Raw genomic sequence first — 25,680 nt, 5'->3', positions numbered from 1 at the left:
AAAATTTTTTCCTTAAATATTTTATTTCTTTTTAGAAGAAAAGGAGAGGAGGGAGAGAGAAACATTCATCAGCTGCTTTCCCTATGCCTGCAACTGGGGACCTGGCCTGCAACCCAGGCTGTGCCATGACCAGGAACTGAACTGGTAACCCTTTGGTTGGCAGGCCAGCACTCAGCCTACTGAGCCACATATGCCAGGGACTTGAGAGGTGTTTTGAACATAGAAACTCATCTAAGTTATAATAAAAGTATCAGAAAAATCTTTACAGCAAAGTAAAATCAAATTCTGATCTGCAGCAGGCATTGTAAATTAAGGGTAAGCCTTGCTTTTGTCTATTTCTCCATTAAATTCATTAAGTTGGACTTCCACCAAGATGGAGACACAGGTGGAAACACTGTGCCTTCTCCCACAACCAAATTTGAATACGACAAAGGTTTGGAGAACAAAGACGCAGCCAAAGAACAGAAATTGAATTATACGGAAGTCTGACAACAACAAACCGTTCAACGGGACGGTAAGAGGGGTGGAGCCAGCAGCGGAGCTGGGTCGGGCAGGACAGATCCCCTGACCTAGGTGCGTAGGCAGCCCGGACCCAGTCGGGGTGTGGGGCAGACTGACCTCGGTCGCACATTCTTGCACAGTGAGACAGACCACGCAGGCCCCAGGGGGCGAACCCAGTGGTGGAGGGCTGATGGTGGTGGCGCACTCACGTGCAGTAGGACTGCCGCCTCGTGTGATGGTGGCAGCTGTGGCACCTGTGGCAGCGGCAAGAGGTGGCAGGCGGGAAGCCATTGCTCCTCTTTGGCCCCACCCCCACATACAGCGTCACAACCCAGCGACTGAGTTGCCCTGCTCTGGTGAACACCTAGGGCTCAGATCCTGCTACAGAACAGGCATGAACAGCCCAAAAGATGGCGCAAGAAGAACTCAAAGTCCCAGAGCCCATAACTCTAAGCGACCAAGAGATCGCCAGCCTCTCAGAAGCACAGTTCAAGACACTGTTTATCAGGATGCTCACAGAACTGGTTGATTATAGTCACAAATTAGAGGAACATATGAAGGCTAAACTAATTGAAATGAAGGGAGATGTCCAGGAAACCAATAGTGATAGAAAGGAAACTGGGACTCTGATCAATGGAATGGACCAGAAGGAAGAACGAAACATCCAGCCAGTAAAGAATGAAGAAATGAGAATTCAAAAAAATGAGGAGAGGCTTAGGAACCTCCAAGACATCTTTAAACGTTCCAACATCCGGATTATAGGGGTACCAGAAGGGGGAAGGAAACAGCCACGAGTGGAAAACTTATTTGAACAAATAATAAAGGAGAACTTCCCCAGTTTGGCAAAGGAAATAGACTTCCAGGAAATCCAGGAAGCTCAGAGAGTGCCAAAGAAGTTGGACCCAAGAAGGAACACACCAAGGCACATCATAATTACATTAGCCAAGACAAAAATGAAGGAGAGAATCCTGGAAGCAGCAAGAGATAAGGAGACAGTCACCTACAAAGGAGTACCCATCAGACTGTCAGCAGATTTCTCAAAAGAGATCTTACAGGCAAGAAGGGGCTGGAAAGAAGTATTCCAAGTCATGAAATCCAAAGACCTACAGCCAAGATTGCTTTATCCAGCAAAACTTTCATTTAGAATGGAAGGACAGATAAAGTGCTTCTCAGATAAGGTCAAGTTCAAGGAGTTCATCATCACCAAGCCCTTATTGTATGAAATGTTAAAGGGACTTATATAAGAAAAAGAAGATGAAAAAATATGAACAGTGAAAGGACAGCAAACTCACAGTTATTAACAACCACACCTGAAACAAAAGCAAACCAAGAGGACAGCTAGATCAGGAGTGGAACCATGGAAATGAAGAACACATGGAGGGTTAGCAACAGGGGGGTGGGAGGAGAAGGGGGGAGAAGGTACAGAAAATAGCATAGACAGTAGGTAGAAAATAGATAGGGGGAGGGCAAGAATAGTGGGGGAAATATAGAATCTAAAGAACTTGAGACACGTGGTTATAAATTAAGGGGGGCGAGAATGGTGGGGGAGGGAGTGTGCAGGTGGAGGGGAATGAAGGGGGGGAATAGAACAACTGTAATGGTATAATCAATAAAATATATATTAAAAAATAAAATAAATTCATTAAGTTGTTGTTCCCTCTTGGTTTCAGTTGGCAGCTAGTGCTTTTGTCATAAGTAGCACCATCTCTAGGTATTTTCCAAAATTGCTCGAATCCCTGTAAAATGCACACAACTTTGAATCTTACTTTGATAGTTAGAATTGGTCCCTGGGTGGTTCTCCAGGACATACTTCTTCAGAGCAGTGGTGGAGCAGGTCTTCGGTTCATTCATGGCAGCAATGGCGGACAAGATTGCATATTCCATCAGGCTTCCACCAAGGAGGGGCTTCTCCCCTGATTTCTTCAGCTGTTTTCCAAGGAGGAAGAGAAAAGCATCAAGACAACACTCTCCCAAAGCAGGTCAAGACAAGACTCCTCTGCACCAGGTGGGTCGGAGTTCCTGCATTAGCACAGATATGTTTTACAATAAATTGTCAGGTTAGGGATTTTCTCTTCCCACTCACCAGGTATTCAATCTAACTGAGGAGTCCCAGCCCTCCCTACGACAACTTTCTCCTTCCATCTACCCCTCCGTCCAACCTAAAACAGCAACCTAACCCAGAGAGTGGCAGCTCCACCTCAATGAGCAGGTTAACTTGTTAGGTCTCTAATAAATCAGGATGCTTTTACTTGAGAATACTTCCTTTCCTTGAACCTGAAAAATGGAGTAGCTATAAAAGTAATAGCCTTTTAACCCTATAAAATAGCAAAAAGAAAAGTTTGGTAAATATTTAGGATATCATACAATAGAAAATTACATAGGACAGTTCAAGGACAAAGGGCTAGGCAACAAAGGTGAGCACCCATAAGCAAAAGTTGGGGGGAAGGAAACTTGAGTATGGTTCACAACAATGATTCTCAAAAAGTGGTCCACATAAGCCAAGGGAAGGCTCCCAAAACCCTTTCAAAAAGCCAGTTTCACTTAGGAATGTTCCTGATGAAGTAGTGCAAATTATTTTTATTAAATCTCAACCCCAACGCATGTCCCCCTGATATTTTATAGGATGAGATGGGGAAGAACCCATAAAGCATGCAGGCTATACATATGATGGTCTCGAGAAGAATGGCCGTGATTATTTGAGTTGTGAGCTGAACTGGCTGCATTTTTCACGGAATGCCCTTTTTACTTGAAGGAACTACCCACAGATAAACTATGGTTACTCAGACTTAGCTATATAGTAGACATTTTCTTGAAAATAAATCAAGCAAGCCTGTCATTTCAAGGAAAACAACAAACAGTATTTGTTGCCAATGATAAACTTATTAAAAGAAAACAAATTGAGAAAACTTTGTCTACCACTGTGAGCTTGATCAGTGGGTGATCCCATCAGAATAGTGGATGTGATTTTTGTTACTGATGAACTGTGTCACATTTTAAAAATCTGCATAATTCAGTGAACCACTATTTTCCAAATGATTGTGTTACAAAATTATGCATGGTTAAAAGAGCCACTCAAAGTTCAAGACAGACCAAAGGATTCTAAGGTAACAAAGTCTAAGAAGTTCCCTGACATTTCAGGTTCCATATGTCAACTAATCTTTGGTATTACAAAGATTAGTAACATCAATTAATTAATGTACCATATTAACAGAATTAAGGAACTAAAACCACATAATCACCTCAAGAAACACAGAAAAAGTACCTAACAAATGGAAAATCCATTCATAATAAAAACTCCAACAAACTGTAGTAAAAGGGAACTTTCTCAACCTGATAAAAGGCACGTATGAAAAACCTACAGCTAACTTCATGATGAAAGACTGAATTAGATGAGATGTCTGCTCTCATTACTGCACTGGAATTTCTATCCAATGCAAAGGAAAAAAAAAAAAAGATGTCCAGATTGGAAAGAAATAAGTAAAATGGTCTTTATGTGTAGGTGACATACTCCCGTATACGGAGAAAAACCCTAGGGAATCCACAAGTCCTAAGGAACCCACAAAAACCCACTAGCACTATCAAATGCGTTCAGCCAAGTTTCAAGGTGCAACAGCAACAGATTAACTAGCTGTATTTCTACAGACTACTGATGAACAACCTGAAAATGAAAGTAAGTAAATTCCTTTCAAAATAGCATGGAAATATTTAGGAAAAAATTTAACTAAGAAATATAAGACATATAAACTTAAAACTACATAATATTGCTGAGAGAAGTTAAAAATCTAAACAAATGAAGAGACAGGTGCCCTTTACAACTCATAGTTATAAAAATAATAACTCTCCCCTAAATGATCTATAAAATTCACTGCACTCTCCCCTAAAATCCAGGCTGACTTTTTTGCAAAAATTGACAAGTGGATCCTAAAATTCATACGGAAATGCACAGGACTCAGATCAGTTAAAATAATTTTGAGGAAGGAAAAGATAATTTATATTTACTAAGTTCAAACTTAACTACAAAGCTAGAGTCACCAAAACAATGTGATTCTGGCATCAGGATTCACAAGTAGATCAATGGACGAGAAATGAATGTCCAGAAATAAACCCTTACACAATAATGGTCAACTGATAAAGAGGCCGAGGCAATTCAAAGAGGAGAGGATGGTCTTTTCAATAAATAGCACTGGGACAACTGGATGGTCCCATGCAAAAACATGAATTTATAGTCTTACCTCACACCATAAACACAATCTAATTCAAAACCAATCACAAACCTAAATGTGAGCACTAAAACCATAAAACTCTTAATAGGAAACAAAGGAGTAAATCTTTTTACCTTAAATTAGAAAATGATTTATTAGATCTGACACTAACAGCACAAGTAAGTTAAAAAAAAATGATGACTTTGACTTCAAGAAAATTCAACACTTTTGCCCTGGCCAGTGCAGCTCAGTTGATTCAAGCATTGTCCAGTAGACCTATAGGTTGAAGTCTGATTCCCGGTCAGGGCACATACCCAGGTTGTGGGTTCAGTCCCCAGCTGGGATGCATATGAGAAGACAGCTGATTGATGTTTCTCACATCGATGTCTCCCCCCACCCCATGACCCAAAAAGCAATGAAAAAATGTCCTCAGGTTGAGGATAAAAACAAACAAACAAACACAAAACAAAACTCAACACCTTTGCGCTTCAAAAGATACTATTAAGAAAGTGAGTTCTGTCTGGTGTGGCTCAATGGATTGAGCATGGGCCTGTGAAGCAAAGGGTCCCTGGTTCAATTCCCAGTCAGGGCACATCCCTGGGTTGCAGGCCAGGTCCCCAGTAGGGGACATATGAGAGGCAACCACACACTGATGTTTCTCTTCCTCTCTTTCTCCTTCCCTTTCCCTCTCTCTATAAACAAACAAACAAACAAACAAACAAATAATTTAAAAAGAAAGTGAAAGCACAGGCCACAGACTAGGAGAAAATATATGCAAATCATCGACCTGATGAGGAACTTCTATACAGTTTTATGACTCTTCTAACTTAACAAAACAACCCAATATTAAAAATAGGCAAAGGATCTGAATAAACATTTCACTAAAGATAAACAAATGTCCATTAAGCTCATGAAAAACTGGTCAACATTAGTCATCACCAGAAAAATGCCAACCCAAACCATGAGATTCCATGCTGTAAGTACCAGTACGGCTATAATAAAAGAGACATTAACTACTGTTGACACAAACACGCAGAAACTGGAACCCTTACACATTGCTGGTGAGACTAAAATGATGCAGCCACTTTGGCAGTTTCTTAAAACATAAATTTACTACACAGTCCAGCAAGTCCATACTCCTAGTTATATACCCGAGTGAAACAAAGACATATATCCACACAAAGATTTGGATGTAAATTAATGTAAATAGTTAACATTAACTATAATAGCTAAAAGGTAGAAGTAACCCAAAGGTCCATCAACTCATGAACGGATAAACAAAATGTGCTAGATTCATACAATGGAATAATATTTGGTAACGAAAAGGAATAAAAATACTGATTCATGCTGCAACATAGATAGAACTCAAACTGTTTGCTAAGTAAAAGAAACCAGTCACAAAAGACCACATATTGTGTAGTTCTGAAACAGAGAGAAAAGGCAAATTTATACAGAAAGTAGATTAGTAGGTTGGGAATTAGCAGGGATGGCAAATGGGCACGAAAGATCTTTTCTGCGTGATGCCAATGTTCTAAAACTGGATTGCAGGGATGGCTGTACAATATAATTTACTACAATATAATTTACTAAAAATGATTAAACTAAGTTTTAATTTAAATTAGTATATTTTACAGTATGTATATCACACCTCAATAAAAAGCAAGAGTTTGGGTACAGTATCAAAGAATAACGTCCACAACTATTTGAAAATTATCTTAAAATACTCCCTCCTTTTAAATCTGTTTGTGAGTTGAATTTTTTCACAGACACAACCTAAAATATACTGAAAACAAGTATCAGCAGTCTTCTGTTGGGGTAGACTTGAAAGACTTTTACAAAAGAGGAATAAACAGTGTCCCTCTTTTCATTTTTTAAAAAGTGTAGTTATTTTTCACAAAAATGTTATGTGAACATGTAATGGATTTTATTGCTGTTTACTTTTTAAATGAATTGAATGTTTAATATTTTCTTCAGTTTAGATTTTGAACATGATAAATATTGGTAGGTATAACCCACATAAACAAAAGTTCCTGGGGTCCTCAATGAAGTTTTAGAGCCTAAGGAGGTCCTGACACCAAAGGTTTTGGGAACCACTTCCCTACAACCAAGCGTTTTGGGCCTCTAACCTGGAATGTTCCAGAAGCACCTTTACCAGTTATTTGTTCTAACTGGCCTCTCTCTACTGCTCTCTGCAGGGCATTCTTTAACAGCTGAGGTCTGTAGAGAAAACAAAAAAAATAGTGATAAATGTTATCAATGAAGAAAAGATTTGAAGAAATAGATCCAGGGTTACTCCCTGAACTAATATTCTGATTTCTCTTACAAATAGTACTTTGTTAAAATGGAAAATAAAGCAATAAATTACTGGTACCCTTTTTTCTTCAAGCACAGACACTAAGTCATTATCTGTACATACAGACCTGTTCCCAAAATGTCAGGACATTCCAAAACCTATCATTTATTAGCAGCAGACCACAACAGCAACCAAAATGTGTAATCAAGCAAAGAATGGGTATCGTTAAAAAGTTCCGTCCAACTCTAGAATTCTGAGGCAAAATTCCCAGATGGGTTTTAAGAAGTATATACACGCGCTAACAAAAAACTGAGTCACATTTTATAAACTGGTATTTAAAAACACTTAATGAAATACCATTCCCTAAGAATGAAAAAGGTCGTTTTTAATACAGTATATTTCTGGCTTAAGAGGCTTGTCTTTTAAAAAGGCAAACAAACAAACAAACAAACAAGGTTATCAAAACCAAATGGCAGACAAGAAGAAACTGAGTATTATTGAAAATATAAGAATAAATAGCCCTGGCTGGTGTAGCTCAGTGGATTGAATGCCAGCCTGTGAACCAAAGGGTCGCTGGTTTGATTCCCAGTCAGAGCACATGCCTGGGTTGCAGGCAAGGTCCCCCAGTTAAGGATGTGTGAGAGGCAATCACACACTGATGTTTATCTCCTCCTCTTTCTCCCTCCCTCCCCCTCTCTCTGAAAATAAATAAATAAAACCTTTTAAAAAAGGTAAGAATAAATAAAAATAGCCCTGGCTGGGCAGGATGGTTGGTTAGAGCGTTATCCTGATATGCTAAGGTTGTGGGTTGGATCCCAGGTCAGGGCACATACAAGAATCAACCAATAAATGTGTCTCGGTAAGTGGAACAACAGATTGATATCTCTTCTCTCTCTAAAATTAATCAATAATAAATACGTAAATAAATAAACAGTTTTAGAAAAGCGTAAGAACAAAGTGTTGAAGCAACAGCTGTTCTGTCAAGGGGCAGAGGTCTGAATGCTGGCCAGGGAACCTCAGGTGCAGGGAGAAAACAAGTCCACTTAGGGCCTAGGGCTTAAAGGCACCTGAGGTGTGGAACAAGCCAGTCAAATGGAAAGCTGTACATCAGGGCCAACAACAGGAAATCTGAAGAAAGGCTTCAACTTCATACAGAAGCTTGGTGGTGTGACCTGCCACCTCTCAAGAATGCTGCAACAGCACCCAGCAAGGGGGACACCTCGTCTAAAAGTGGTTGGCTGCTGATGAGACAGAAAAGATCAGTGGGGCAGCTCACTGGGGGGCAGAATAATGACAGCCAAATTATTATCATTCCAGGTGCTTAATCGAGCTTCGATCTTCTCCTCTGGAGAAATGTTGAATCTGTTATAACCACTAAGCATCACAGCCTGAGTTGACACCAGAGTTACTAAGTACATCATCCATATGCTTTGGAAAGAAGAGGAGAAGGGATCCCTCATGTCCTAACAGGATGCTATAGAACAGAACTACAATGTCAAATTTTAGCACCCATGACACTCCAGATGAATAAATTCCCACTAAAAACAACCCCCAATGAAAAGCCAGCACTGTTCATAAAGTCAGAACTAACATGATTTATGCCATGACCCAAAACATACACACACGTACACTCTCAAGTCATTCACCCCACAAACATTTATAAAGTATTTATTATGGTTATGCAGGAACAGACAGACAGATCTGGTCACTAAATTCAAGAAATTTAGGAGATTGTAAGTACCATAATTATGGTAAAGAATGGTAAGGGTCAGGGTTGAAGTTCGTGCATAGAATTTTGAGAACATAATCCAGGGAGTAATTTAACTGTGAAACAAAGTTTCTATTACTTGCTCTGTAAGTTAGCTTGCATATGAGGGTAATCACATAAGCTTAAGCAGAACACTGAAACCCTGACTCTTAACCAAATTCAATAACTGGTCTGAAAAGAACCTTCCTAACCAAGGTTCCAATGATCCAGGATCCAGCTGGATCCAGGAATGATCCAGCTAAATCAGTTCCCTTCCACACCAATGATTACTTTAGCACTAACCTTGTCCCAAGGAAGAGTTCCATCACCCACCCAAAGTTCTCTGTCATGCCTATCTTCAGGTAAATCCATATTTACCAACTGCTTTAAAGCTTCTCAGAACGACCCAATCTCTCAATCACTGTACAAGCCACCACACCCTCCTTTCTGGGCTCCACACTGTTTTCATAGTGCACTCCACTATGAGGTCAATACACATACAAAGACCCCTTTCATGAAGTTACCTAACAGAACAGGTGCCAGGTCTAAATGCCTCAACCCACCTTCAAAGTCTTCCACAACATGGTCCCACCCCTTGTTAGTCTAGATCCAGTTGGACCCACACTTCTTTCAGTTCCCAAAAAAGAATGCCAATTCCTGGCTCTGAAATTTCCCACTGAAGCTCTTCTCCCATCCTTAAAAAATTTATTTATCTTTAGAGGGGAAGGGAAGGAGAGGGGGAGAGAAATATCAATGTATGGTTGCCCCTCATGCACCCCCTGCTGGGAACTGGCCTGCAACCCAGGCATGTGCCCTGACTGGGAATCGAACCATGATACTCTGGTTTGCAGTCCTGCACTCAATCCACTGAGCTATACCAGCCAGGGCTTAAAATTTGATTTCTAATTCCATATGACAATTACCCTCAAAAGCTTCTATAGGCAACTAACTCCTTAGAAGTCAACCCAAAGTTTTCTCTCTAGGGTTGCATGGAGTCATTTTTATTAAACTGAGTGCTCTGTGTATTACATTAAAAAAAACCAAAACTGTCTTTAAACATCAGAACCATATTCAGCATGATCTCATGCTGATACCATGAAAATTAATATTTACATGTAACACTACATGCTAGGCTTAACATGTACTCACAGATTTAAGCCTCCTAACAATCCCGTGAGTTAAACACTAGTTATCAATGAGGAAACTGAGGAATAGAAATGACTCATTCAGACACACAAAGCTAGATAGAATATGACAGAATCAGAATTTAAATGTAAGGGGACTGCTTGTGAAGTCTCTGCTTCGCCACAAAGTGCTACAGCCTCCAATACATGGAAGCAGAAATTCATGTTTAACCTCATATTCTCCAGGGCCTATGTCCCTTGCGTAGAACTGGAATGTCCAAGTGAAGCACCCATGTTCATCCATTCACTCATTCAACTAATAATTTAAGCACCCACTGTGTGCTAGGCTTACGGAAAACAGAAGAAAACAACACAGATAAAAAAATTCTGGCCTTCAAGAATCTGACATTTTAATGGGGTAGACAGGCTACCTTTCTAAAAAGCAAATGAGCCCTGGCTGGTGTGGCTCAGTGGACTGAGCACCTGCCTGCAGACCAAAAGGTTGCCAGTTCAATTCCTGGTCAGGGCAGATGCCTGGGTTGCAAGCCAGATACCCAGTTCAGGGTATGTAAGAGGCAACTGATCAATGTATCTCTCTCGCATTAATATTTTTCTCCCTCTCTTTCGCTCTCCCCCATCTCTTAAAAAAAAAAAAGCAAATGAAATATGTCATTGTGTTAGAATGTAATGCATGCTATAGAGGAAAAACAAGGCAGAGAAGTAGAGGTCTGAGTGCTGGGAAAGGAGGGCAAGGTTGCAAATGTAATTCAGGTGATCCTATCAACCAATTGCAACATGTGGGCCATGGCTGGATACTGACCTGAAAAAACAACTGTAAAAGGTAATTTTAGCCCTGGCTGGTGTGGCTCAGTGGAATGAACACCAGCCTCTGAACCAAAGGTTACTGGTTTGATTTCCAGTCAGGGCACATGCCTGGGTTGCAGGCCAGGTCCCCAGTTGAGGGCACACAAGAGGCAGCCACACACTGATATTTCTCCCTCACTTTCTCCAAAAATAAATAAGATCTTTAAAAAAAGTAATTCTGGAGACCACTGGGGCCATTTTAACATTATGGGATAATATTTAAAATATTACTATTTTTAAAAAATGACCTTATTTATTTTTTACAGAGGGGAAGGGAGGGAGAAAGAAGGAAAGTAGTATCGATGAGAGAAACATCTACCACTGTCCCCCTCACATGCCTCCAACTGGGGCCTGGCCCTCAACCCAGGCCCCCATCCTGATAGGGAATCCTTTCAGTTCACAGGCCAGCACTCAACCCATTAAGCCACTTCAGCCAGGGCAAGAATGATTAATTCTTGCTAGAAACAATGTTAGTATGATGATTATGTCCCCTTAAAATTTATGTGTACTTTTTATTAAATTTATTGAGATGACACTGGTCAATAGGGTCACATGAGTTTCAAGTGTACATTACTATGTACATATGTGTATGTTTGAAAGTTTTCAATATAAAGTGTTTAAAAAACTAGTAAAGCAGTCAAGGCAGGTCTGTGGTGATAAAAGCAGACTCAGAAACCTAAGGAAGTGAAGGAGTAAGCCAAGTGGATTATGGGGGGAAACCACCCAGGCAAAGGGAACAGCAAGGCCCTGAGGCCAGCAAGGGGTGGGAAAAGAGTGGCAGGAGATTCAGAGTAGGAATAGACATGCAATGTAAGTGTAGTGCCTTGTAGGTTATTCTAACAATAATTTAGAATAATTAACTGGCCTTAACTGTGAGGGAAAGCCACTGGAAGGTTGGAGCAGCAAGGTGATACCATCTAACTTACATTTCTTTGTAAGTCTCACTTTACTACTGTATTAAAGACAGACCGAAGGGGAAGGAGTGTGAGAGAAGCAGTTAAGAGGTTACTGCTCTTACATGGGTAAGAGAGGACAGTGGCTTGGGAAAGAGTAGTAACAGTGGAGATAATAAAGTCTATAAATATATTTTTAAGACAGATCTGAAGTAACTGTTTACAGATTAGATATAGGTGCAGAATAAAAGGAAGAAACTAGCATGCACCCAAGCTTTTTGGCCTCAGCAACTGGGAAAATGATATTACCACTGAATGAGATGGAGATATGGAAGGTACAGGTTTTTTTTTTTTTTTTCTGGGGCAGGGGGAGTGTGGAGCAGGGATATGGGGAAATCAAGACTTCAGTTTTGGAGAGGTCAAGTTAGACACATCAATGATGATGTCAAATAGGCTTCTTTATGAGTGTGGAATTAGAAGGAAGACATGAGCTAGATTTATATATCTGTAAATTAGTAGTATACAGTGGTTTTAAAGCATTAAGAGTGAAAAGGATTACCATGAGAATGTGGATAGAAAAGACAAATGGCCCCAAATCTAACCCTGGGGCACTCCTATACTAAGGAGTCAGGAGCCGGGAAACCAGCAATCTTTAGAGACTGAGAAAGTGTGAGTAGTGCAGCTGCAGGAAAATCAGAAGGGCACAGCATCCTGAAAAGCGAGTAAACAAGGGTTTCAATCGGCTGGCAGTCAGCCTCCGTCAAATGTCAATGAGAGACCACCAGCAAGCAAGCTAACTGCTGAACCACTGAAATTCACTGCATGGAAGTCATAGGTGACACTGACAGGTAATTTGGGTAAAATGGTGAGGTTAAAATAAGGTGTGACAGAAGTGGATTTAAATGAAAGTAGAACAAAAATTATAGTGAGCAATTACAGACAACTGATACTACGAAACTGTATTTTTCTTGTTCCTTTGGCCCAGTTTCGTATGGTTAAATTTCTTGTGAAAGTAGGAAAAAAAAAAAAGTATGACAAGAGGACTCCACTACAGTCAGAGGTAAAGAAAACCAGGATGGTTTCACAGAAGTACAGGAAAAATGCCTCGCCTGGTGTGGCTCAGTGGATTGAGTGCAGGCCTGTAAACCAAAGGGTTGTCAGTTCCATTCCCAGTCAGGGCACATGCGTGGGTTGCAGGTCAGGTACCCAGTACGAGGCATGTGAGAGGCAAGCACACATTGATATTTCTCTCCCTTTTTCCTTCCCTTTCCCCTCTCTAAAAATAAATTAAAAAAAAATTTTAATAAATAAAATATAGTAAGTATCAACTACATCACACCCATTAAAAAGGCTACTATCACAAAAACAGAAAGTAACAATTATTGGTGAAGATATAGAGAAATTAGAACCCTTAAGCACTGCTGGTGGGAATGTAAAATGGTATAACCACTGTGTAAAACAGGGTGGTGATTCCTCAAAATATTAAAAATACAACTGCTGTATGATCCAGCAATTCCACTTCTAGAATTTTCAATTCCACCGAAAAGAATCGAAAGAACAATCTCAAAGAGATACAAACACCAATGTTCAAAGGAGAATTATTTGCAACAGCTAAAATGTGACGCAATTCAAGTGGTTCATTGAAAGATGAACAGACAATTCAAATGTAGTATACACATACAATGCAACATTACCAAGACTTAAAAAGGAAATCCTGACACATGAGAAACATGAATAAACCTTGAGGATATTACAGTTAGTGAAACAACCTGGTCACCTGGTCACAATAAAAGTCAAACATGTATGATTCCACTTCTACGGAGTATGCAGAGTAGTGAAAAATCAGAGACAGAAAGAAGAATGGTGATTACTAGGGGCTGGTGGAAAAGAGAAAATGAAGAGTTCTTGTTTAATGGGTATCAAGCTACAGTTTTAAAAGATGAAGAGAGTTCTGGAGATGGATGGTGGTGATAGAAGCACATTATGAATATGTTTAATACCATTAAGTACTGTACATTTAAAAACAGTTAAGACAGTAAAATGTTTTTATGTGTACTTTACCACAGTAAGAAAAAATTAGAAAAAATTTAAAACTAATGAGCAGATGAGAGTACACAGAGTTTAAGGCTGAATATTCTAGCAGCTGTCATCATGAAAGAGTTACTCTGTCAGGGTCTTACAAAAGTTAACAAGCAGTGTGGGTTTCAAAAGAAACTATATATGGAGATATGAAAAAGAACACAAAATGGGACAAAAAAATTAAACCCACAATAAAGGCTTTATTCCTGGCTCACTGATAAGTAACCTTCATTGACCATTTAATCTTCTCCCTTTCCCATGAAAAGGGGCCCAGAGAACAACAGACACTGTGCCTTACAGCCCAGGCCCACACGTCACACCTGATGTCCACTCTAAGTTTAGGGTAATACTGAGACACATATTTTCTGATGAGACTGTAGGAAGCTTCTTTAGGTTCACAAAGGCGAGTGAAGGCCAGTGGGAGGATATCCTCCAATTTTACTTGTGGCTCAGGATCCACTGCAGAGCTCCTGTTCTGAAATGTAATATCAAAATTATCATTAGACCATAACAGCATTTTTAGTCAACTCAAAGGCTTTTTAGTCAACTCAAAGGCATGTTTTTATGTTCAACTCAAAGGCTTTTCTAGGCTGGTTGTCAAATCAACTAACTGACACAAAACTATCACTTCACATCCAAACAAACCATATCATAGTGGTGGAATGTTAGTTGCATGGCAATTTAAGATAAAAATTTCAGACTGAGTTAAATAGAAATGATAAGACTTTAAGGTCTTAATTCATTCTTAGCCTTCAACACAGAAAATGAAAAGGATCGTGGAGTACTCAAGAACGGTATACAGAAGTTCACTTTGAAAGTGCTGGCCAGTTTTACGGGGGAAAAAAAATTAGAAAAATCTTCAGAGTTGTTAAAAAAAAAAAGATGTGAGAAGTATTCATGATTTCAATTACTGACATAGAGGAAATAATAGATGTTTCACTTCATTATCGTATATTTTCCACAAATGAAATTATGTATCTTGGGGAGGACACTTAGTATTTATAAAAAAAAGAGAAGAAAAACTGGCTCTGGATATAGTTTTGGGGTATGGTATTGAATGAGAATGTGCCTATTTGCCTCTTCTAGTTTAATGAGCAAATTACCTGTCATCTCTCTAGGACTTACTAGCAAGGCCAGCCTGACACAGTGCCTGGCACCAAGCTGCTATTTTGAGTCAGCAGTATGAGCACCACAAAACACCATCAGACTGTGGAAGAGACTTCTTACCTTTCTGTTTCTGGATTTCTGAGGGGTTTTTCTGGATTTCTGGACCACCACAAAACTCCCAGAAGCACCTTTCCCTTTTACCTAAAGTAAATTAATTTTAGTTACAATAACCAGTATTTGTATTTTAAATTATCCTGGTAGTCATATTTACAACTTTATTCCACATTAAGCAAATTACAGGGCATATGATACAAGAACTACTGTAAAGTGCTGTTTGACTTGTCAGAGGAAAAAAAACAAAACAAAAAACCCCCAATGGATTAGTCAGAAGACTGGAGATTGAATCCTACGCACAGTACCATGTAGCTATTCAATAATGGACAACCCAGTGAAACCTCTGAGCTTCTGGTTCTTCATCTACAAAATTGGGGGAAGAATACTGATATCAGATTAAACAGTCTACTATAAGCTTTCAAAAAAATAAAAATAAAATGTCTCAGGGAGGGCGCCCTGGCTGGTGTAGCTCAGTGGATTGAGCGTGGGCCTGCCAACCAGATGATCGCAGTTCGATTCCCAGTCAGGGCACGTGCCTGGGTTGCAGGCCAGTTCCCGGCAGGGGCTGCATGAGAAGCAACCATACATTGATGTTTCTCTTCCTCTCTCCTTCCCCTCTAAAGATAAATAAATAAAATATTAAAAAAAAAGTCTCATGGAAGAAAGGGACACAATCTCCTGGAGAAAATGGGGAAAAAAAACACAACAAAACCTCTATCTTGAAAGTAAGATAGCTAGTTGGCAAAAGTTTACAGCCTAGTTGATCTCAGGCCGTAATGCTTCCCACAGTTTGCCCATTAGAGATTATTCCTGCATATGGGAATGGTTATGTAAGTCACACCACATATTCACACAGTTTACAAAGCACGTTCAGACTTTTAAAGCTGATTTACATTAACCTGAGTCCCCCACACTTTAGCTGTACCTACCCTGCTATGAATATAGCAGTCCAGTTGATATCAAATGGAAGGTCAGGCTATGAGGCAAGAATAGGTCACGAACCACATTTTCATAAAGAAAAACATAAAATCAGCTCATAAACTGTACTGACATACATTATGATATAGGACCGGTGTTTGTTTTAATTGTATTGGTTAGATAGTATCTTTTAATCAATTATTATTTTAAAGGCCACTTAAATATCAGTTGTACAACATTTGGAAGAAGCTGCTGTAGGATGTAAGCTCCACACAGCAGGAATCTGTTTTCTTCACTGACGGACACACAAGCACCTGGAACAAGGAGACACTCAGCATACGCTTGTATAATTCAGTACTTGCTGAGAGGTTCTGAACAGAGTTTAAATGCCTGAAAGAACAGCTTTCTCTATTAACCAAACTATGCAGAAAGGTACAGAAGAAAAGCAAGAAGACTGTGGGAATGCCATGAACTGGGTCCGCAGAACCATCTTCATCTCTCCCATGGGACCTTGGTAGTTACTTTCTCTCTCTGAACCTCCAAAGAGGTTTAGGTAAGTCTGTTTTAGCTTTAGATCTTCATGATTCTAAGCAATATTTTGATGTACTATGCGAAGTAACACAGATTTATGCCTGAAATCAATACTGGTTTTAGTACTAGTCTCAGGTTACTCAGGCTTCTCTCATGTTCCTAAAAAACTTTAACAGTTTTAGATACCATTAAGTAAAGGTGAACCTATTTACAAAGCTACTTTATAGGGGCAACAAGTCTAGTCATGAAGCAAGGCTTTAAAACCTAAGACAAAAAGCAAAGATCACTTCTGCCATTGTGATGACAGGGCCCCTTAACCCCACTTCTCGTCTTCAGCACTGTATGATGTCAAGCACAAGCACAAGCAGCCCCCCAAATCCAATTAAAAATACAAGCAGCTAGAAAATAATTACATTATCTACCCTTTTGTTATAAAAGGTAAATGGCAGTGATCCTGAAACTCAGTCTCAGATAATAAAACTAGGTTAAGCTTAAGCATTTCATTATGTTATCTTATTTTTAACAAAAAAGACACAAAAGCCTAAATGTTACTAAATATAGATTCACACGTTGGAATGATGTTTACTACCAACAACTATTTAATACCTGTTTGATGACACCTCTATTTAATTCTCTTTTCAGGGCTTGTTTCAGAAGGTAGCCTCTTCTCTCCAGCTCCAGAGAAGGGTACTTATGAATGATGTATTTCCGAATAGCAACAACTGACGCACCACTCTTCTGGAAGCAGGCCTAGAAAACAGATTTACCAAACCATACACATTACTTTAAACCAGCTGTTTTTTTTCACTAGACAGCAAAGCTGACACACGTTTTCAAAATCAAGTGAACTTAATAATGAGTAATGCAGAAGAGAATAAACAGTATTTCAGTCCAGTTCATCCCGGCTACGGAGAAATGAATTAAAATATTTCTGAAACTATTAAAATTGTTCAAAATACCAAAGATAATATACAATACATGAATAACATTCTGTGTGTTAATAGGGAACCTCTTTTCATTTTCATTTGGTTCTGTATTTAGAAGACAGATCTTTAGCTTTAAAAAGAGGAAAGCAGAATGTGGGATCACAGACCGGGCCCATTTTACGGAATGAGGTCAGCATACCAGGACCAGTATTTCTCTGCACGCTCTGTGTGTATGGCAATGGAGAACATAAACAAAGACACTGAGTAAATGGCATAAAACTAGATACAGAGAGCATAGTTCTTTTTATCTTAATTATTTTATTTTATTTTAATTGATGTTCAAGTATAGTTTACTATTTCTTTATTTATCCCCCCGCCGCCATCTGTCCAAAGCATGAACCAAGCATGAGCACAGACCAAAAGCCAACCTGGAATAAACAAGGAGCTACTTTGTCCCTGGCTGGTATGAGCCAAGCACCACTAAGCCAGGTGTAAATCTAACCAGATCAGGGGTAAGTTTTCTGTCTTTTACTCCCATCCTAGCCCAACCCCCCAGCCCTCCCCACTTCCCTCCCATTTCCATTCCCCCCCTAGTTTTTGTGTCCTTTATACTTGTTCCTGTAAACCCTTCCCCTTTTTGTCTGAAATTCCCTCCCCTCTGGCCACCAGAGAGCCTAGTCTTAAGGGGAGTTTTGGATAACAACGGGGCATTAAATTGCAATGTGAAGTGCCCTCTTTTGTTTCCATTCTATCTATCTTCCATTTGACTAGTACCCATGGAAGACTTAAGCAGGTTATTATGCCACAAAGGCAGCAAATGTTTCAAATGCTTTGCATTTTGAAGCACACAAACAGCATCTGTTACTTATCTCATGGGCCAGTCCATCAATTTTGTGTTGTCATTGTCTACAAACTGAATGTAGTACAAACTCATTTTCATTAAATAAAGATTTCACTGAATGTTATTTTATACATTTTGATAATAACAAAAAATAACTAACAGATAGATGGACCAGAAAAGATTTTACAACAAAAAACAAGCTGTGTTAATATGGGTCCACTTACTTCAAGTAAATGTCTCTGACTTATTACAAACTACTGCTTATTCCTGGTCTTAGTTGTTTTGTTTGTTTGTTTTTTTTAATAAAGAAAACAGGCAAAAAAGAACTCTGTAATGCTAAAATGAGATGGAAGTAGACACTAAGACTCTTGTTTGATTCAGAAAATTGTATCAGTGGTCTGAAATCATGATTTGTCACACTGCTTAGAATACACACACACACACACACACACACACACACACAATCACATTCAAACTATTCTTTAGGCCTGATTATACTGTTTTACATTTTTGCTTTACTATTTTAAAATTTCAGTCCCTTCTCTATCCTCACTGTAACCCTACTCTTTGAAGGAAGACAACAAAGAAAAGAGATCTTACTACAGTTAAGCTAGGGAGAACAAGGACGTTCTCTTGATGAGGCGAGAGCACTCTTGGAGAGTGCAGGGAGTCTGAGGGCAGACCCTTGTCCAGTCCGCGTCAGCGCTGTCTTTCCGGACTCTAAGAATGACCACCAGGTTGCGCCTTCCTATAGACACCACCCTTGGTTAAACTGATCTATATCTCTCTTCCCAATTCTTCTTCAGATCTAAGGACAGGGTCCCTGAAATGAAGGGGATCTATGGTTTCCATCTTAACTCCTTTTACCACCTGATCACATGAAATAAACATGGCAAATTTAACCTGGTGAATTTACACAAAACCTGGCAAGGTTCGGTTGAAGATAACCTTAAAAATTAAAATAAGCCAGGCAGTGAAAGACAAATACCATATGATCTCACCTAAACAAAACAAGCAAGCAAAATATAACCAAAGACAATGAAATAGAGAACAGGCTAACAGTGGCCAGAGGGGAGGGGGGAGGAAATTTCAGGGGAAAAGGGGAAGCGTTTATAGGAACCAAGTATAAAGGACACATGGATAAAACCTAAGGGGGGTGGAAATGGGAGGGAGGTGGGGAGGGCTGGGGGTTGGGCTGGGATAGGAATAAAAGACAGAAAACTGTACTTGAACAACAATTTAAAAAAATTAAAATAAAAACCACACTTGATCGCATAAGCTAATGAAAGTCAATGGATTATAGCGAAGTCACAAAGTTATGCAAGGAGGATAATTTTGCAAGTATTTTGGAACGGCTAGGTGATGAAGCAAAGTAGTAAGAGGATTTTTTATAACTCAGGTTTGAAAGATAACTTTTAACAATTGTTAAATACTCGACTTTGAAAACGAACCTAAGGATAGATTATAAATTTTTTTAAATAAAAATTCTCAATGTTATTCACTTACTCTAAGGCACAATTAGATTTCTGAAGGGCAAGGGCCTTGTTTTGTCTTTTCCTAGGCTGTATCACTTACTAGAGTTGCCTGACAGAGAGATTAGTCCTTAAATATCTGTCAATCAATTAACATGCTAAGCCTTCAATAAAAACTATACTCAAGCAGTAAACTGTGTACAAAAATATAAAGATAAATTAAAAATACTTGCTATAGTAAATATGAATAAAAAACATTAACAGTGCTCATCAGAAATAATCATATTATTAAAACATAAACTTCACAATGGCTTTTTTCTATTTAAATCTCTTTTAGGAAGCAGAGCAAGAGTTCCAATGTCTGACAGGAGTATGCCACTTTCAAATACACAAAAGATGAACAGAGTAAATCTAAGACGAACTGCTGGAGATAAAAACTTGCCTTAATGGCCTCAGTTAGGATCGCATCCATCTTGGGACGTGGGGAGGAAGCCATCGCAGTCTGTTTCTGGGCCCTTGCTAGCTGGCTGGCAGAAAGAGTAGCCCAGGAAGGTATTGTTTTTTTCACTTTCTTCTCCTTTTCTTTAGGCTGATCTTTCTCTCTTGAAAACAAAAAGTTGTTATTGTGCAAGATAAACTCTCCAGAAAGAGGCATAAAGTCAGAAAGAGGAAAAGACCAGGGAGAAATAAAAATTAATGTTTTAATTTACTTCTACATTGAAGTGACAAATGAAATAAGCAAAAATTTCAACAAATTTAAACTAAACAAAACAAATTAAAAAATATGGTACTATAAATAAACCAAAAAGATGTTTTCTCTTAGGTACAGGAGACAAAAGTCCTATAAATCAGTGCTGGTATAAACAGCCAACACATATAAAAAATCAGAATCTTTCAATGTATTGCAACTAAACAGCTGCAATTTAGCACAGTGGGAAGAACTCAAACTCGGAAATCAGATAACTTCAGTTTGAGTTTTTTTAGCCCCAACATAAGCTACATGATCCTAGCAAGTGACCTGAGTCTCGGCCTCCTCAGCTATAAAATTGTAATATAATACCAAACACTTCATAAAGCTGTTAAAAGAATTATGAAGTTATGTTTATAAAACAGTGTTGTGAGCCACAAAGCATCACATGAATTATTCTGTGTAATAACAGCATTGCATCAACTGAAAACACAGGGAAGCTGTTAAAACTCCGAGACTTTACATGTATCTATGAAACTGGGATAAAGGACTCCCTGAGGATTACAGCTAGAAGGTATAATTATTACTAAGTTATTCTTTTATTTAAAACATAATTCCTAACTGTTCTGACCAATTATGAAAATAAAATAAATGCTACCAGCTGCCTTGCAAAAAAAATTTAGTTAAAAAAGAACTGCCACTACACTGTACAGATTATCAACAGCAAACTTTCAGATTTTTAAAAAAAGATTTTAATTATTTATTTATTTTCAGAGAGAGGAGAAGAGACGGAGAAACAGAGGAAGAGAAACGTCAATGTGTGGTTGCCTCTTGCAAACCCCCACTGGGGACCTGGCCCACAACCAAGGCATGTGCCCTGACTGGGAATCGAACCTGAGACCCTTTGGTTTGCAGCCCACACTCAATCCACTGAACTACGCCAGCCAGGGATTATTTTCAGACGTTTAAAATTTTATTTTTTATTTATTTTTAAATTACAAACTCTTCTTTACAAAATAAGCACATTATAAGCATGTAACTCTTTAACATTAACAACATCACACTCAAAGCACACCACATAACATTTTAGGTGAAATGTTTAAATTAAAACTATAAATTATTACACCCATATTATTACCCTACCAATTACACTCAAGCAGGCCTTACTTCTGCAGGATCCTGTAGATTAATGTTTTCTAATATAAGCATATAAAAATAACCCACTCCTGGCAGAGAGGGAGGAGTACAATGATTAAGTATCTCCCAGGTCAGATTTTTATACTTACGTTTCATTTCTGATTGAAACTGCTATGTCAATGCTCTGCTCTGGCTGAGTAAGCTCAACTGATTAGAGTATTAACCAGTAACCTGAGGCTATGGGTTTGATCTCCAGTCAAGGCACATACAAGAATCAACCAGTGAATGCATCAATAAGTGAAACAAATTAATAAATTAAAAAGTGCTGGTATAGATCAGTGGATTGAGCGCGGGCCTGCAAACCAAAGGATTGCGGTTCAGTTCCCAGTCAGGGCACACGTCTGGGTTGCAGGCCAGGTCCCAGCAGGGGATGCACAAGAGACAACCATACATTGATATTTCTCTCCCTGTCTCCTTCCCTTCCCCTCTAAAGATATATAAATAAAATCTTTAGAAAAAGTTTTAAAAAATTATGTCAATGCTTAAAATATCAGGCACTCTTATAATGAATTCTAAGAACAAAAACATACTTCAAAGCCAAATGAAATGAATTTTGGATTATTCAAACCATTCTTCTCTGTAAAGTACTGCACAGTCTAATAGGCCATACAACTACATAATAAACCTATTTCAAATTGTAATTCTAAAAAGTAAAGCCAAATAGCAAATACCTAGCATAAGCCAATGTTATAACACTTTAACACAATCTTGTCTAGTCCTTTTACATAGTCTTTAATTATATCTAGCAAGAAGATGTAACTCCTTACTCCTTTTTGGTTTCCTCAGAGGACTTCTTTTCTTCCTTTTCTTCATTCTCAGGTTCTGCCTTTGGCTGTTCTGTCTCACTAGATGTGGCAGGTGGAGTTTCATTCTCATGTTCTTCTACAGTGGAGACAGATTCCTCCGAGCTTATGTCTGGTTCTAAAAAATCAGGTGAGCAGAATTGCACCAAGTAGATATATTAGAGCCTGAGTCAATAAAAGGGTAAAAGTTTATCTTATTAAACAGATATGTCAAATGTTCCAATTAACAAATGGATTCTAAAATGATCAAATGACTATGAGTGCAGTTTTCTTTCCTCGTTACATCACTCAAGTTGTCTATGAAACAGGGTGTTTATCCTGACTATTATGTGAGAGAAAAGAATACAGACCAGAAAATTACACAGAAAGGGAAAATAATTTCACCCAAATCAAGTATCTTGATCATTCTACTCTGCAACATTAATGAGACTTATAATTAAGAAATGAGTCATTTCATAATTTAAAAAACAAATCCTAGTAAGGAATAAGTAACAGAAAATTAACATGTGTTTTCCAAGTGAAATGACTGAGGCACGGGTAGAAACCTGAGAGGAGATTACTGAAGTCCGAAGCTGTTTATCTCTTTGAGCAGCTACTATAAAACACAGAACCCCAGGAAATGGTTAAGCAGGGGCTCCAAAGAAAATAACTCCAGTGGGAAAAATTAGGCAAAAAAATATATACATATATACATATTTCAAGGGTCTGGTGACTTAAATTATGTGATTAATGGCATAATGATGAAAACCTCTTTGTGGACTTCAACATAAATAATTTAAAAAGTGCCACTTCCTTCTTATAACCAAACCATACATATAAAATTCTAAAGAAATTTCTAGTTTTTCAACAAATTAAATGTCTAAATCATATATTTCAGGCCAGTCAACTATTATTTATAAGTGTCATCCTGGATCATGCCCTTCAACCAGACTTACATGTAAATAGAAACTCCTCCCATATGTTTCACCCAAACTGAGGTTTGAGTCAGAAACATCTGGATTCTAATTTAGTGTTTATAATTTTTCAGCGTATTATCTTAGGGCAAATTCTTTGACATCTCCAAGTTTCAGTAACCCTACTTCATTCACAGTTATTACTAGGATGATATAAAATGTTTTTGCCCTGGCTGGTGTGGCCTGCAAACCAAAGGGTTGCCGATTCTTTTCCCAGTCAGGGCGCATGCCTGGGTGCAGCTGCAGGCCAGGTCCGCGGGTGGGGTGGTGGTGGTGTTGTTGTGTGTGTATGTGTGCGTGCACACGTGAGAGGCAACCACATGCTGATGTTTCTCTCCCTCCTTTCCGCTCTAAAAATAAATTAATAAAATATTTAAAAAATAAAAATAAAATAAAATGTTTCAGGGGAAGACTACAGGCTGGCTCTTGTATGTAGGTGATTCCCATCCTCCTTTGGCCTCCTGTTTCTAGAACTGTTTCACAAAGTATTAGGGCTGGAGCTTCATTATAATAATGATATCTGGCAATACAGGTAACTGTAAGATGTATTTTATATCATGATTATCTAATAAAGGTTCAGTCACTCAACAGATATTGAGCATATATTATGTATAAGACATCGCTTCCAACCCATTACACTATCGTCTGTCTCTGTTTGAAATGCAGGGCTTATAAAATTCAAAATATAAGTGAAGTCTAGTTATTTTCATATACAAAATACTCCAGGGGGGTAGAGAGAAGACTAAACAAACATATAACACGTGAAGAGACTTACTGGTCCTTTATAAATTCTTGGTTGACCTTTCTAATTAATACCTTACAACTAAACCCTCTGGCACGCGTTCTGAAAACTGATGCTACTATTAATTTAGTGGCTTCAGCTACTGTTAAACAGGGATCAGGATGTGACACTAAGTGGCTTATCTCAGTGCTGAACAAAATAACCAGTCATCAACTCACCAGCACCTACTATTTCTTAACATGCTGGTTCCCATGTCACCTAATACCTTAGGCCAGGATACACAAATTACTTATAATAATATTTATCTGAGGATTTGAGACAAAATCCTGGCTCAGCTTGAAAAGATTATAACCCTGGTGAACCAAGGGATAAAGGCAACAAGGGTGCGCATATATGTATATATATATATACACACATATATATTGTTTTTAAGATTTTATTTCTTTACTTTAGAAAGAGGGAAAGGAAAGAAAAAAGAAAGGGAGAGAAACATCAACATGTGGTTGCCTCTTGTGTGCCCCCTTCTGAGGACCTGGACTGCAACCCAGACATGTACCCGACTGGGAATCAAACTACTCTTTGGTTCACAGGCCTGTGCTCAATCCACTGAGCTATATACACCAGCCAGGGCTAGGGTGCATATACTTTTAATGTCTAATCTATGCTGGTCAGCAAATACTTGGTTCTAACAGCCATGACAGCACCATGTGTTCATCCTGGAAAACCTGAGATAAAGTGCAAGAAGGCAGAAAAAGAAATAAGAAAAAAAAAAAGGTTTTAAGAAAAAAGAAAAGCAAGGAAAAGAAGAGGTGGTTAGAAATGCCATAAAGGAATGAATAGGTTGATGGTGATACATTTTTCTCAATTCATTACATTCCCACCTCTGTGTGGCCAACCTTTTCTTCACCAATACCAAAGTTCTAAACCAATGTTTTGATCACCCATTTGCTTCCTTCCTTAAGGCCTCCTGATGATTTCTGGGTGGGCTTTCCACGGTCCATTTTGAAGGCCTAAGTCCTCCATTCCTCCAGTCTTCATCTTCGTGACACTGTATGCCCAGAAGCTACTCTTCGACTGTTCCTGTTCTCTCCAATTTTTTTTTTCTGTTTTTAATTCCAAAAACATGAGATTTTCACCTTCCTTTAGAGACAGGATAAAACCCTTATTTTGCCTACATGGTCTAGAAATGACATACCGACAGGTACCGCTTCTCTTTAAATGTTCTCCCAAAACACCTAGCTATGAAAAAAAATTAAGGTTAAGGGAATTGATGGTACACTCCAAATTGAAATAAAAGCTTTCACCTTTGAAGTTGTTCACTGCTATACTTTACCTGGCTTTCCTTCCTCCCCTTCAGCAAGCTTGCTTTTGGGAGGAGTTTCTCGGGTAGAATTTACAGTTCGACGAATCGGCATGGTGCTATCTTCTACCTTCTAAGAGAAGAGATGGCCATAATCACACATGCATCAGAAAATTCTCTTTTCTCTCTTTCCCAAGGGGCCTAACTGGGTGTCAGAAGATAGTGAATTCTAAGTTAATCTGATGCAAATTAGCAAGTTTTTTAAAAAGTGAATATGATTTTTAATAAGTACTTTTCAAAATACTTCTTTTAGCAAGAATTTAAAATGGAAACAAAGTTATACTTGATTTAGAATAAATATAGAAGGTTGGAGGTTTTCTGAGAA

General features: G+C 38.6%; 1 protein-coding gene and 1 non-coding gene across 9 annotated transcripts in view; both read right to left on the bottom strand.

Annotated features, from left to right (window-relative positions):
* Positions 1–25,680, bottom strand: part of HP1BP3 (heterochromatin protein 1 binding protein 3) — a 37,985-nt gene that overhangs the window by 6,473 nt on the left and 5,832 nt on the right. For 6 of the 8 annotated variants that reach the window (XM_037033006.1, XM_037033010.1, XM_037033011.1 and 3 more), the window contains 8 exons: positions 25,329–25,428; positions 22,265–22,418; positions 20,055–20,214; positions 16,980–17,123; positions 14,931–15,011; positions 14,024–14,178; positions 6,830–6,920; positions 2,268–2,427 (listed from right to left, as the gene is read on the bottom strand). In XM_037033006.1, the coding sequence (XP_036888901.1) occupies positions 2,268–2,427; positions 6,830–6,920; positions 14,024–14,178; positions 14,931–15,011; positions 16,980–17,123; positions 20,055–20,214; positions 22,265–22,418; positions 25,329–25,428 (1,045 nt within the window). The remainder of the gene's footprint in view (positions 1–2,267; positions 2,428–6,829; positions 6,921–14,023; positions 14,179–14,930; positions 15,012–16,979; positions 17,124–20,054; positions 20,215–22,264; positions 22,419–25,328; positions 25,429–25,680) is intronic. The other 2 variants (XM_037033009.1, XM_037033013.1) reach the window with 1 other exon arrangement.
* LOC118977874 (small nucleolar RNA SNORA48) lies at positions 17,679–17,814 on the bottom strand. The gene has a single exon (XR_005064630.1). It is a non-coding gene; the product is annotated as a small nucleolar RNA SNORA48 (small nucleolar RNA).

Source organism: Sturnira hondurensis, unplaced genomic scaffold (assembly GCF_014824575.4).
Source record: "Sturnira hondurensis isolate 20B ecotype Veracruz unplaced genomic scaffold, ASM1482457v3 Scaffold0021555, whole genome shotgun sequence".
Classification (NCBI taxonomy): Eukaryota; Metazoa; Chordata; class Mammalia; order Chiroptera; family Phyllostomidae; genus Sturnira; species Sturnira hondurensis.
This window is presented reverse-complemented; position numbering and strand designations above follow the sequence as displayed.